This window comes from Dipodomys merriami, unplaced genomic scaffold (genome assembly GCF_024711535.1).
Source record: "Dipodomys merriami isolate MVZ:Mamm:240054 unplaced genomic scaffold, mDipMer1.0.p SCAF_9, whole genome shotgun sequence".
NCBI lineage: Eukaryota > Metazoa > Chordata > Mammalia > Rodentia > Heteromyidae > Dipodomys > Dipodomys merriami.
In genome coordinates this window covers 5,870,887-5,886,217 of record NW_027206512.1, presented here as the reverse complement: position 1 = coordinate 5,886,217, position 15,331 = coordinate 5,870,887, and the positions used below count along the sequence as shown (strand labels likewise).

Sequence of the window (15,331 nt, the reverse complement as noted above, 5' to 3'; positions counted from 1 at the left end):
TCATTTTACTTTATTGATGTAAACTAATTGTTTATTTCAATTATATCATATTTGTTTGAATTAAATCAACTTTTTTTTTTTTGCTTAGCCTGGACACAACTACTTATACTAATGTTTTTATAAGATTGTGGGCTTTTCTCTGAAAACAGTTCCAAACATGGGGAAAAGGGGTGTAAATCCCATTTGTTAGAAAGGCAATTACTGTGGGGGCACTTAAGAAGGAAAAACTGTAATATTTGAATAGCTTAAAAGTTCATTTCTGGTAGCCAGGCACCAGTGGCTCATGCCTGAAATCCTAGCTGCCCAGGAGGCTGAAATCTGAGGATGGCAGGTAAGCCAGCCCAGGCAGAAAAGTCTGTGAGACTTATCTCCAATTAGCCACCAGGGGAAAAAAATGGAAGTAGTGCTGGGGCTCAAAGGGGTAGAGGGCTAGCTTTGAGAGAAAAAGCTCAGCAACAGCTCCCAGGCCCTGAGTTCAAGCCCATGGCCAACAACAAGTTCATTTGTTGTGAGTTGACCAATAAAGCATCCAAGATGTTCATTTCTTTGCAGTCCATGGTGAGGCAACATATCATTTAGGAAAGCAAAGCTGTTCACATCATGGCCGGGAAACAAAGAGAGAAAGTACACAGGACTAAGGTTCCACAATCCCATTTAAGACACAGCCCAGTGACCTAAACATTTCCTACTTAGGCCCCACTTTGTAAAGTCTCCATGGTGTCCCAATAGTGCCACAGCAGAGACCACACCTTTAAAGCTTGGGTATTTGTGAGACATTCCAGATTCATACATAGCATAAGACATGTTTATGCCTAAAGAGCTGAACCTGGATATAATCAAAGGTCTAGAAGCAAATTGCTTACAGAGGATAAAGGATCAAGTTAAATATTGTGACAAGGAAGACACTGGCCACTAGAATGATTGACTTCTTCTGGGGAACCAAGTTTCTGCAACAAGTAAGTATAGAAGAGGAGGGGACCTTATAGAAATGTAAATGATGGAAGAAGACAACACAACTGAGTTGTTACAATGTGTAGGTCTTGTTTGGATCCTATCCCTCTATCCACTGCAAAAATGCTCTTTAAAGACCACCAGGGAAATTTTATTATGGAGTAGTCATTACATGACAACAAAGGATAATTGATAATTTTGTTGGGTGACAATATGACATTGAGTTGTATAAAGAATATATTCATATATTTAGAGATGTACAAATAATATGCAAGTTAAATAAAATCATATATGTGTACTTTTTTTCTAAGCAGCACTGAGGATTAAACTCAGGGTCTTTCCCTTGCTAGGCAGATACTAAACTATTTGAATCATTCTCAACTCTTTTAGCACTGGTTATTTTTAAAGTAGAGTTTATATTTTATGCCGATGGCCAGCCTTTATTATGGTCATTCTTCTTGTACCTGTACTTGTTGCTAGAGATGATAGATACATACCACTGCACTTGCCAATAGTGTTTTCCCTGTAACTGAGATAATGGGCAGGTGCCACTGCACCCACCTATTGGTTGAGGTGTAGTCACATGAACATTTTATGCCCAACCTAGCCTAAATTATGATACACCAATCTTTGCCTCCTATGGTGGCATGAGCTACCATGCCTGGCTGATAGTTGAGGCTTTATAATTTAGCAAAAAAGAAAAAGAGAAGAGATACATGAATTGAACATGGTAAAATTTTGAATATTAGCTCATCAGTATATGTTAAATATTCATTATAAAAATTTCAAAAGCTGAGGAATGATTTGTACATATTTATAAAATAAAACAAAAACTACTTTTAAAAAATATTAGCGGGTAGAGCCTGTTGTCATTGCATACATCTGCACCCTCAGCTATGGAGGAGGCCCAGATAGGAGGACTGAAGTCCACAGTTGCCAAGACTCAATCTAACAGTCCTGGAGCAAAAAGTAATAATAATAACAAAACTAAAAATGTCTGCAGAGTGATCAAATGATAGAGCGCTCACTCAACAAGCATAAGACTCTTGAGTTTAAACCCTAGTACCACTAAAAAGAAAATGAAATATTGATAGACATAAATACATATATTTTGTTCACAGTATTATACACAAATGAAATATTGATAGACATAATTACTTATATTTTGTTCACAGTATTATACACTATCTTCTACAACCCAGGGCAATAATGAAAGTTGTATCTCTGTATCTTTCATCAGTTAATTTTGATCTTTGTACTTATATCATATATTAATAAAGAAAAGAAAGAGAAAATAATGTTTGAAAAAGTATTTGTGTAGTTTTATTAATTAAATATAGAATAATATAAATCATTTCAAAAGAACATAAATCTATCAAAGATGATAAGAATGTGAAATAAGCAAACCCATCAAACTAACCTGATAAATGAAAATAAATTTTAATTAATTAAATCAATGTTATTGCACAGTTGCAAGTCACACCAAACTCAACCCAAACTGGCTTAAGTAAAGAAGAAATGTATTGAATAGAAGTGAAAGGTCTTAGAGGCACAATTACTCCAAAATGCAATATACTGTAATAAAAAAAATGTGAATATTCTAGAAGAAAACACAGGTGAGAAACCTGCGTGATTTCGGGTTTGGTGATATGGTTTTGGATACAATATGAAAAATGGAATCACTGGTCAGGCTCTGGTGGCATCTGACTGTAATCCTAGCTACACAGAGGTATCTATGATCAGAGGATTGTGGTTCAAAGCCAGCCTGGGCAAAAAAAGTCAGAGACGCTACCTCCAATTAACTAGAAAAAAGTTAGACTCAAGGCATGGCTCAAGAGGTAGAGCACCAGCAAGGAAAGCAAACTGATCAAGTGTGAGGATTTGAATTCCAACCATGCTTCTAGCACAAGAAAAAAATGTAACTCATGAAAAACTTGAGTAGTGTATCTTGCTAAAATTAACCCCACCATCAGTAGTTCATGAGATCTGAGGATCATGGTTCAAAGCCAGCCCAGACAGGAAAGTCTGCCGGATTCTTATTTCCAATTAAACACCTAAAAGCTAGAAGTGGAACTGTGGCTCAAGTGGTATAGAGCACCAGTATTAAGGAAAAAAGCTAAGGGACAATGCCCAGATCCTGAGTTCAAGCCCCAGTACCAGCTCAGACACACATAAAAAAAATAAAACCTTTGTTCTGCTAAAGACATTTATGCAAAAATAACATGTTTAGAGAAGGAAAAAGCAAGGCACAGACTGTGAGAACATTTTCTAAAACATTGGTCAAATAAAGTTCTTGTATTTGAAATATACAGACAAGTCAGCAATAAGAAAAATATCTTATGAAGTTGTCATATATTAACAAGAGTGTTCTCACTGATGATGATCCAAAGATAGAAAATCATTTGAAAAGCTGCTCATTGGTCAGTTAAAATAGCAATGTGATCCAACTACACATCTATTTGAAGAGTGAAATGCAAACATCAGGCAATCCCACATGCTCCCAAAGATGCAAAGCCATAAGGATGCCTCATGGGTTGCTGGGAATTGCTAGCTAGGAAGATAGCTTGGCTTGTTCTAGAAAAGCGGATCATATGAGCCATCAATCACACACCTGGGCATTTACAAATGGATTTAAAAACATGTCAATTGAAAAATTTACACACTAGTGTTTATAAAAGCTCTTTTCACAGCTTCTCCAACTAGAAGCAATAGGGGTAAGGTTAATAGGGATACATTTTATACACAAATGGTGCCAGGCTGGGAAGGTGGCTCAGTGGTAGAGCGTTTGCCTTGCATGCCTGAGGCCCTGAGTTCGATTCCTCTGTACCACATAAGCAAAGAAAAAAAAAAAAAGCTGGAAGTGGCACTGTGACTCAAGTGGTAGGGCACTAGCTTTGAGCTGAAGAGCTGAGGGACAGTGCCCAGGCCCAGATTTCAGGCCCCACGACCAGACTCCCCCCACCCCCCCCCAAAAATGGTGTAAATGTCACAATGAACCTTCTACTTGTACAATTAATGTAGGCTAATCAAAAGTAAAAATCAAAACTAGACCCTGATAACTTTTTTTTTTTGGGGGGGGGGGTCCAGTCGTGGGGCCTGAACTCTGGGCCTGGGCGTTGTCCCTCAGCTCTTCAGCTCAAGGCCAACGCTCTACCACTTGAGCCACAGCGCCACTTCCAGCTTTTTTCTTATGTGGTGCTGAGGAATTGAACCCAGGGCCTCAGGCATGCAAGGCAAGAGCTCTACCATTGAGCCACATTCCCAGCCCCACCATGATAACTTTTTAAAACTATACTATTTTATTTAATAGATTTAATATACAACTTCATTTGAATGAACTTTCACTTTTTGTATGGTGGTGGTACAGTAATTATAAAATTTTCTTGCATAAGAAAAATATTTAAGAATGTATTAGGCATCACAAAGAAACCTATAGGACACAGCAAAAGTGGTCCTGAGGGGCAAATTTATTGCTCTCAGTTCACACATCAAGAAAATACAGACCACGTAAATAATCTTATGATGCAATTAAAACTGCTAGAAAAGCAAGAAAAAAATTGAACCTAAAGTTACTAGATGGAGATAACTAAAATAAGAGCTGAAATTAATGAGATAGAGACTAAGAAAACTATAAATAAAACCAATAAAGCAAAAGGCTGTTTGTTTTTAAAAAATCAATAAAATTGATGGACCTCTGGCAAGATTAACTAAAAAACAAAGAAAGGAAACCCAAACCAATAAGATCAGGGATGCCACAGGAAAAATTACAACAAACATCCAAGACATCCAAACAATTATAAAGAACTATTTCCAGAATCTATACTCACTAAGGAAGGAAAACCTGGCAGAAATAGATGAATTTTTAGAGAAATGCAAATTGCCAAAATTGAATCAAGAAGAAAAAAAATCAATTAAATAATCCAGTAACTTACAATGAGATAGAGGAAACAATCAGAAGTCTTCTAACAAGGAAGGACCAGATGGATTCACTACAGAATTCTTTTATTTCTATTTTTATTTTTGTCTGGGCCTGGGCTCTGTCCCTCAGCTCTACAAAGCTAATGATCTACCACTTGAGCAACAGAGCCACTTCCAGTTTTGTGAGTGGTTTATTGGAAGATAATAGTCTCATGGACTTTTGTGCCCGGGCTGGCTTTGAACTGCAATACTCAGATCTCAGCCTCCTGAGTGGCTAGTATTATAGGTGTGAGCCACCAACGTCCGGCTTACTACAGAATTCTTTAAGACCTTTAAAGAGGAACTAATACCCATGCTCCTCAAGCTCTTCCAAGAAATAGAAACACAGGGAACAATCCTAAACTCATTCTATGAAGCTGAAATCACACTCATCCCCAAACCAGGCAAAGATCCAACAAAAAAAAGAGAACTACAGACCAATCTCCTTGATGAAAACAGATACAAAGCTCCTCAATAAAATTTTAGCCAACAGAATCCAGAAACATATCAAAAAAATCATACATTATAAGTAAGTAGGTTTCATCCTAGAGATGCAGGGATAGTTTAACATACATAAATCAGTAAATATAACTCATCACATCAACAGATCCAAGATCAAGAACCACATAATTCTCTCCATTGATCTAGAAAAGGCTTTTGATAAAATATAATATTCATTCATGTGAAAAGCTCTGGAGAAAACAGGAATAGAAGGAATATTCCTTAAAACAATAAAAGCCATTTATGACAGACTAATAGCCAGTATTATACTTAATGGGGAAGAACTACAACCAATTCTCCTAAAAACAGGAACAAGGCAAGGATGCCCACTGTCTCCACTCCTCTTCAATATAGTCCTGGAATCCTTATCCAGAGCAATAAGGCAAGAAAAAAGACATTAAATGGATCTGCATGTGGAAGGAAGAAGTTAAACTATCCCTTTTTGCAGATGTCATGATATTATACCTTACCAATTCCCAAAACTCCATCCCCAAACTCTAGAGTTAATAAACTACTTCAACAACATAGCAGGATACAAAATTAAGCTACAAAAATCAGTTGCCTTTCTGTACACCAACAACGTACAAGCAGAAAGGGAAATCAAGGAAATAACCCCATTCACAATAACCTCAAAAATATTTAGGAATTAATCTAACCAAAGATGTAAAGGAACTATTTAATGAAAACTATAAAAGCCTAAAGAAAGATATCGTAGAGGACACCAGGAAATGGTAAGACCTTCCATGTTTTTGGATAGGCAGAATTAATATAGTGAAAATGGCCATACTGCCAATATTGATATACAAATTCAATACAATTCCTATTAAAATCCGAATGATGTACTTTTGCAGAAGTAGAGAAAACAATCCAAAAATTCATAAGGAATAACAAAAGACCTAGAATAGCCAAAGCAATTCTAGGCAAAAGAAACAACATGGGAGTGATCACAATACTGGATTTCAAACTCTTACTATAGAACCATAATAACAAAGATAGCTTGGTATTGGCACAAAAACAGACCAGAAGACCAGTGGAATAGATTAGAAGATCCAGAAATAAAACCACATCCTTACAGTCAGCTGATATTTGACAAAGTAGCCAAAGACAAACAGTGGAATAAGCATAGCCTCTTCAACTATTAGTGCTAAGAAAAGTGGGTGGCCACATGCAGAAAACTAAAAGTGGACCCCAACCTGTCACTATGTACTAACATCAACTCAAAATGGATTAAAGGCCTTAACATCAAACCTGAAACCTGAAACTGCAGGACAGAGTAGGAGAGACGGTTGAACTTATAGGCACAGGCAGGATCTTCCTAAACAGAGTTCCGGGGTCACTACAAATTGGAGAGAGACTCAACAAATGGGACTACCTTAAAACAAAAAGTTTGTGCACAGTCAAAGACATAGCAACCAACTAGAAAGAAAGCCAGCTAATTGGGTAAAAATATATACCAGCAAAAGATCTAATATCCAGTATATACATGGAACTCAAGAAACTAATCCCTCCCAAACATAACAATTACTAAATGGGCAGGGAAGCTAAAGAGAAACTTCTCAGAAGAAGAGATAAAAATGACAAAGAAACACATAAGGAAATGTTTATCATCCCTGGCTGTAAAGGAAATGCAAATAAAAACAACCCTGAGATACCACCTTACCCCAGTCAGAATGGCCCACATCCTAAATTCAACCAACAACAAATGCTGGAGGGGATGTGGAGAAAGAGGAACCATGTTGCACTGCTGGTGGGAATGTACACTAATACAACCACTTTAGAAAGCAGTCTGGAGGTACCTCAAAAAGCTAAATATAGACTTCCCCTAGCCGTCTACCATGAGCACCAGGAACCAGGATACAAGGACACATGCACCTCCATATTGCAGCATTGTTCACAATAGCCAAGATATGGAAACAACCCAGATGCCCCTCTACAGATGAATGGATCCACAAATTGTAGTACCTATATAAAATGGAATAATATGCAGCCATTGGAAAGAACAAAATAATGGCATTCACAGGAAAATGGATGGAATTAGAAAAAATCATTTTGAGCAAGGTAAGCCAAGAGCAAAGAGAAACAGCACATGGTCTCCATGATATGTAGATGTTAAATCCAAAATGCAAGGAGATATGATAAAGTAAACAGGACTCAAGAAACAAAGGACCTCCACTCATACTGTCATATCATTACTAAATGACTCCATGTTGCTGACTACATATATGGTATACACACACATACACACACACACACACACACACACACACACATCTGAGGGAAGCTAGGAGGAGGACACAGAATCAGAGGGAAATGGGAAAACATACAATAGAGGGACCCATCAGCTGGACATTGATGAAACAAACTAAGCAACTCAAGGGCAGCGATGGAGGGAGGGAGGGAGGGAGAGGGATAGAAGGACCAGTTAACACTAAGCAAAAGGAAAGAAATGTACATACTACCTGATGTGGAAGAAATAGTTGTATTGTCAAAGCTCATAGAATTCAGAAACTTTATAGACCATGATAATAACAATTTGCCTCATGAAGGTTAGAATGTGTTTGTGACTTTAAGTATCACTATCTCACAATACTGTGAAATTTATGTAATCATTTAATCACAATAAAAATTATTTTTAAAAAGAATGTATTAGGATACTAATGGAACCCCTTGGCAGTAAAAATTATGTAAAGCTACAAATACAATAAAAGGGATAGCTATAAGCATAAATAGTCCTTGAACTAGATGTATATTTATGTTAGTGTGTGCATGCATGTATGTGAATAGCTGTGTTTGTGTGTACCAAGATTGTTGTTTAACGATTAGTAAGGTGATTTTTCATGTATTGGAATTGGCTTTAGGACAAAGATAATTTTTTTTAAAGAAACAGAATAATTATTTCTTCTACTCTAAGCAGAGAGTAGCCTGGCTAGACAAAAATCTTTAGGAAAAAATGAGAGATATCTGAGTACTATTTGGGACAATGAAGCCATGATTTTCAGGAAATGGTGCTGTTGCATGGGATTCTCCATGGTGTATGCTTTCTTTGATTTGGTGTTGTAGGAATCCTAAGAGTACTTACAAATTTTAGGGAAAGGAGAATGGCATGCACAAGCAAGAAAACCTTAATAGCCACCAAAACCTTATATATTTGATATATGATATCTACCTATCGAGGAAAGGGAAAATCTGATTCTCAGTACATTTACTGATCAATTTCTTGCTTTGGTTGAAATTTTTGCTTTATCTTGCCCTTGTCTCCTTATCTTCAACTGGAATTTAAGCAAATATATGTATTAGCTCGCTTTATTAACTTTTTATTTTCCTCTCTTAAAAAAATTCATGTGCTTAAATGAGGTAAGTGAAACTCAATAAGAGGAAAAGTTCATGTATTCTCTCATATGTGGAAGCTAGATGTAAAATATAACTATAACCTATACATAGAGTCAGACCAAAGGAGTAGGGGAGGAATCCAAAGGCAAAACTCTCCTGACCATGTAAAATACTATTTATCGAAATGAATTCCAAGAAACAGAAACCTGGGTATTTATATTGTTGTTGTTGTTTGTGTGTGCTTTTTTTGTTTTTTCTTTTTCTGCATCTTACCAGGGGGTAAAGAGAAAGCATAGAAAGGAAGAAAGGAAGGGTGAACAAATGCAATCATGGTATTCAGTATTCACTTGTGGGCAGGGATGGGAGGGGGAAACTGGAGGAAAGCAAAGGAAGAGATGATATTGTCCAAAAGAGAAATGTATACATTATCTGAACTGTAAGATGGTAACCCCTCTATACAACATCTTAATAATAACAATATGGCCAATAGGCACATGAAGAAATGCTCAACCTCTATGGCCATAAAAGAAATGCAAATCAAAACAACATTGAGATACCACATCACCCCAGTTAGAATGGCTATAACCAAGAACTCTAATAACAACAGATGCTGGAGGGGACGTGGACAGAAGGGATCCTTACTGCATTGTTGGTGGGAGTGTAAACTTGTTCAACCACTTTGGAAAGCAGAAAAGACTCTACATAGAGCTCCCCTATGACTCAGCAACCCCACTTTTGGGCATTTACCCAAATTATCACAAACAAGACCACGCTAAAGCTTCTAGCACAACTATGTTTATTGCAGCATTATTTACCATAGATAATATATGGAACCAACCCAGATGCCCCTCAGTAGATGAATGGATCAAGAAAATGTGGTATAGATACACAATGGAATTCTATGCCTCCATCAGAAAGAATGATATTGCCCCATTTGTTAGGAAATGGAAAGATTTGGACAAAATTATATTAACTGAAGTAAGCCAGGCCCAAAGAAACATAGGTCCCATGGTTTCCCTTATTTGCAATAACTAGTATATGTGTGAGACAAGCAGAAAAGATCGGATAAGTTGATGTTAGGTGAAATGAACCCCAAGACAAGTATTCAAATGTTTTGCTTTCATGCAATTGTTTCTAACATATTTATAAGATGCTTTCTTTGTTGCTTTGTATGTCCCTCCCCCACAGTATAACCCCTGCTTTCACTGTACTTGATATTGGTATAATTTGTGGAGGGGAAGGGAAAAAGCAAATCGTTTAAACAGGGATACAGGTGGACCCATTGCAACAATGAGATGTACAAATTGTTATGTCGAAAAACAAACTACAACTTTGGCATGGCAGGGGGGAATGGGGGAGTGGGGGAGGAGATGGGAAAGAATAGGAAGGGAAACAAAGGAGGAGGCAACAATGCTTGATAAGAAATGTACTCATTATCTTGCCCATGTAATTGTAACCCCTCTGTCTGGTATTTTCACAATAAAAAAATAATAACAATAAAATTATATTTTTAAAACATGTGCATAAATTATATGTCATTTGACTTAGAACCTGTGGTAATAGAGCAAAGGTTTATTTTTTTGCAAAAGCAACATGAATTTTAGAATTAAACACTTCTTAGTGCTAGTCAATACCATGCTAACATTTCAATGTATTTACTTCAAGTCAATACACATACATGTGAATAATGATACCCCAAAAAAAGCTGTAAGTGGAGCTGTGGCTTAAGTGATAGAGTGCTAACCCTGAGCAACAGAAACTCATGTATAGTACCCAGGCCCAGAGTTGAAGCCTCAGGACTGGAAAAAACAACAACAACAACAACAAACAAAGAAACAAAAAATCCTGTCAAGGTAACCCAAAACACAAGGAAAAGTTTAAGACATGATTAAAAATTCTAAGAATTAGCGAAGGAGACATGGCAAATATAATGTGATATTATAGGTAGGGTCTGGAACATTAGGTAGCACAAAGAAAATCTGAATAAAGCATGTATTTTAGTTAATTGTAATGCATAATCATTGATTCATAAATTATTTTTTAAAATGTGCCATACTAATATCCAATGTTAATGATTGAGGAGGGCTTTGGTTGTAGCTTAAGAGTAGGACATGTGCTTAGTAGCATGCATGAGGCCCTGGACTTAATCCGCAATTAATTATAATAAAACAAATTGAAGACACACATACAACACTGAAATATTATTCATCCATAACAAAGAATGACATTTAAGATAAAATAACACAGCGGGCCGGGTGCCGATGGCTCACGCCTGTAATCCTAGCTACTCAGGAGGCTGAGATCTGAGGATCACAGTTCAAAGCCAGCCCAGGCAGGAGAGACTGTGAGACTCCTATCTCCAATAAACCACTAGAAAACCGGAAGTGGCGCTGTAGCTCAAGTGGTAGAGCACTCGCCTTGAGCTGAAGAGCTGAGGGACAGCGCTCAGGACCAGAGTTCAAGCCCCATGACCGGAAAACACACACACACATACAGACACACACACACACACACACACACACACACACACACACACACACATCGGTGCCTGTGGCTTACACTTGGAATCCTAGCTAGATCTGAGATCTGAGGATCATGGTCTGAAGCCAGTCTGGGAAAAATATTTCATGAGACCTCCCCTTCCCCTCCATGTCCAATTAACCAGCAAAAAGCCAGAATAAGAGATGTGCTCAAGTGATAGAAGTCCGATCTTGAGCTAAAAAGCTAAGGGATAACTCATTGATTTGAGTTCAAGCCTCAGTTCTGGCACAGGCGTGTGTGTGTGCACACACACACACACACACACACGCACACCCCACAGAGAATGACATAACTGTAAAATGGGACTGTTTGTGTTTGAACCTGCCAGAGGGAAAGGTGAAGGAAGTGAATGTGAATTATGTACCACATGCACATATATGAAAATAGAACAATGAAACCTGTTAAAAGTATTTTTAAAAGTATTTAAAGAGGGGTAAGGGGAAATAAGAGTGATAGAGTGAATTTTATCATAGTACACTACATGCATGAATGGAAATAAGTTGAAACTCCTTTCTACAATAAGGATACACTAATAAAAATGAAAACAATTGAGGAAAGTAGATGTGGGAATATATGGGAATGCTTTGTGTTAACTTTGTAATATTCCTTTAAATATAAAATTATTTAAAAAATAAAATCTACTTTAAGAAGTCTCAGAAGCAAGGAGTTTTCAAATGCAGGTAGAGAACTTGATGGACAGTACCTGTCCTTGGCCTCACTTCCCAAGGCCCAACTCCCTTCTGTCCCCAGCCTCCATGTGCATTCCCAGTCACTGGAGATTGGAACTTCTCCAACAGCAGAGAGGGAATTTTCTTTGCACAGAAATCCCCTTTGAAAAGGTTGGACAAATGGGATTGCATAAAGTTGCAGAGCTTCTGCAGGGCAAATGACATAGCTAGCAAGATCAATAGAAAACCCACGGATTGGGAGAAGATCTTTACTAGCCATACAACGAACAAGGGTCTCATATCTAAAATATACTTGGAACTCAAAAGATTAAACCCCCCAACAACAAATCCTCAAAGAAACAACTGCCCAATAAATAAGTGGGCTAAGGACTTAAAGAGAAACTTCTCTGAAGAAGAAAGAAGGATGGCCAATAGACACATGAAGAAATGTTCAACATCCCTAGCCATAAAAGAAATGCAAATCCAAACAACATTGAGATATCACCTCACTCCAGTTAGAACAGCAAAAATCAAGAACTCTAACAACAACAGATGCTGGAGGGGATGTGGACAGAAAGGAACTTTACTTCATTGTTGGTGGGAATGTAAACTTGTTCAACCACTTTGGAAAGCAGTATGGAGGTTCCTCAAAAGACTTCACATAGAACTCCCCTATGACCCAGCAATCCCACTTTTGGGCATTTACCCAAATGTTTACAAACAAGACCACACTAAACCTACCAGCACAACTATGTTTATTGCAGCATTATTTACCATAGCTAAGATATGGAACCAACCCAGATGCCCCTCAGTAGATGAATGGATCAAGAAAATATGGTATATATACACAATGGAATTCTATGCCTCCATCAGAAAGAATGACATTGCCCCATTTGTTAAGAAATGGAAAAACTTGGAAAAAATTATATTAAGTGAAGTAAGCCAGGCCCAAAGAAACATAGGTCCCATGGTTTCCCTTATTTGTAATATCTAGTATATGTATGAGTCAAGCGGAAAAGGTCAGATAATGTGATGTCAGGAAAATGAACCCTTAGATGTGTATTTTAATGTTTTTTTCTTTCATGTATGTGTTTCTAACGCATTTATAAGATTATCTCTTTGTTGCTTTGTATGTCCCTCCCCCACAGTATAACCCCTGCTTTCACTATATTTGATGTCAGTATAACTAGTGGAGGAGATGGGGAAAAAACAGTTCTATAAAGATACAGGTGGACCTGTTGCAACAATGAGAAGCACAAGTTGTCATGTCCAAAACGAGCTTTACAACATCGGTGCGGTGGGGGGGGGGGGGGTGAGGGGGGGAAGGAATAGGATTGGGATGGGGGGGAGGGGGGAGGCTGGGAAGGGATGTGAAGGGTAAACAAAGGAGGAGGCTGCAATGCTTGGTAAGAAATGTACGCATTATCCTGCCCATGTAATTGTAACTCCTCTGTACAGTATGTTCACAAGTAAAATTAAATTAAATTAAAAATTAAAAAAAAAGAAATCCCCTTTGAGTCTATTTGGCATGACCCATCCTGAGCCAGCCATTCTGTTAGGGACATGAAGTGTGACTGGCTTATCCTGGGCTTTATGTCCGGTTCCCCCCCCCCTCCGCCCCGCCCCCCCCCCCCCCCCCCCCCCCCCCGCGATGCAATCCAGAGAGGAAGTCAACATTCTTCATAGCAGACTCAAAGTGGAAAAGAAGTCTCACAAAGCCATGATAGTTATAAGAAGATAAATAGTAAGCAACAGATGCCACATTTAAGTATACATTTGGTTGTTTGTGACATTGTAAAATGTGCTCATAATTTGAAAAGTAGCAAAAGGAAATAAATAAGATGATATTTAATGTTTTATGGATTTGTCACAATTAGTTAAATTGTCATAATTTTTTATGCTAGTATTCAGGTTTAAACTATTAGCTTGTTCACTCAATGCTGGTTCTTTACCACTTGATCCACTACTCCATTTGAGCCACTGCTCCACTTTTGGCTTTTTGGTGATAAACTGGTGATAATAATCTCATCGACTTTCCTTACCCAATCAGAACTCAGCTTCCTGAAGCTAGGATTACAGCCATGAGCCCACCAGCTCATGCCCATATAATTTAAATAAGTTGAAGGAAAATCCACAATCATTTACATGATGTTTAACATATATCTTGCTCAAATTTTTTTGTATGCCAGTCCTACCTAGGGCTTGAATTTAGGGCCTGAGCACTGTCCTTGAGCTCTTTTTGCTCAATGCTACTTGGCTCTACCACTTGAGCCACAGCTCTATTTCCAACGTTTTAGTGGTTAATTGGGAGATTGTTTCACAGACTTCTATTCCTGTGCTGGAGATGAACCACAATCCTCAGATCTCAGCCTCCTGAGAATTATATTATAGGATTGTATGCATGAGCCGATAATTTATCAAGCAACTATTTCAACTTTGTAAAGATATAAAAGGCTGGGGGGGGAAGGATGGGGGGAGATGGGAAGGGATGGGAAGGGGAGGGAGGAGGCAACAATGCTTGATAAGATGTACTCATTATCTTGCCCATGTAATTGTAACCCCTCTATGCGGTATTTTCACAATAATAATAAAAAAAGATATAAAAGGCTAAAACTCAGCTCACCTGTAACAATCATTCGTTTTCCCACAGTCTTAACTATGGGCTCTTGGTAAGACCCAGATGCCATGGCTGATGTGGTAACTGTGTCACAGCAATTTCTCCTCCACTGTCTTCAAAGCAGTTCTTCTGTACCAGAAAGAACCACAAGTACAGTCCCCAGAGACTGTCAGTGATGTACACAAGATGGTTGCTAAGGACTCTTTATGACAAGGGGATCAGATGACCCTTGTCCAGAACTCCATATTCCAGGCACATAGAGACATAGCATGGCCAGAAACTGACTGTGGTAACTGGGCCTCATCTATCAGCCCTGCCTGGGTCCATGTCCTACCACGTATGTGGGTGCTCTTCAGCCTGACATTACCTTTCCAAAAAAGGTTATACAGGGACCTATTGTCACAAAACAGACAATAAATTCAAACCATGGTGACCTATACAAACTAACCCTGTTAAATACCTGTGAAAAACCCTGGCCAGATAAAATACATCAAGAACTAAAGATTATATTAATAAATGAATAAGAAAATTAAATATGTATATTTCTTTCTACTATAACATTGTCCTAAATCTTAAAGTAAAGTTTATGTTTTGGCCTTAATGTATTTGTGGTTCCTAATCTGTGCATTGCTCTTCCAGTCTATGTGTTTACATATACAATTTGCTCTTCCTATGCAAATATTTCTTGTTCTTTGAGAGCCAGTGCCCATGTCCCCTCCTGTAGGAGGGTGTCTGCAGGTGCAGCTTAGTGTTTGCTAGTCTCTTT

The 15,331-nt window shown here is 38.0% G+C and overlaps 1 protein-coding gene across 1 annotated transcript in view; it reads right to left on the bottom strand.

Moving 5' to 3' along the window:
* Nucleotides 1-14,723, bottom strand: part of Spmip2 (sperm microtubule inner protein 2) — a 116,321-nt gene extending 101,598 nt beyond the window's left edge. The window contains exon 1 of the mRNA XM_070013053.1: nt 14,572-14,723. Coding sequence (XP_069869154.1) covers nt 14,572-14,635 — 64 coding nt within the window. The 5' untranslated portion in view covers nt 14,636-14,723. The remainder of the gene's footprint in view (nt 1-14,571) is intronic.
* Nucleotides 14,724-15,331: the final 608 nt, after the last annotated feature.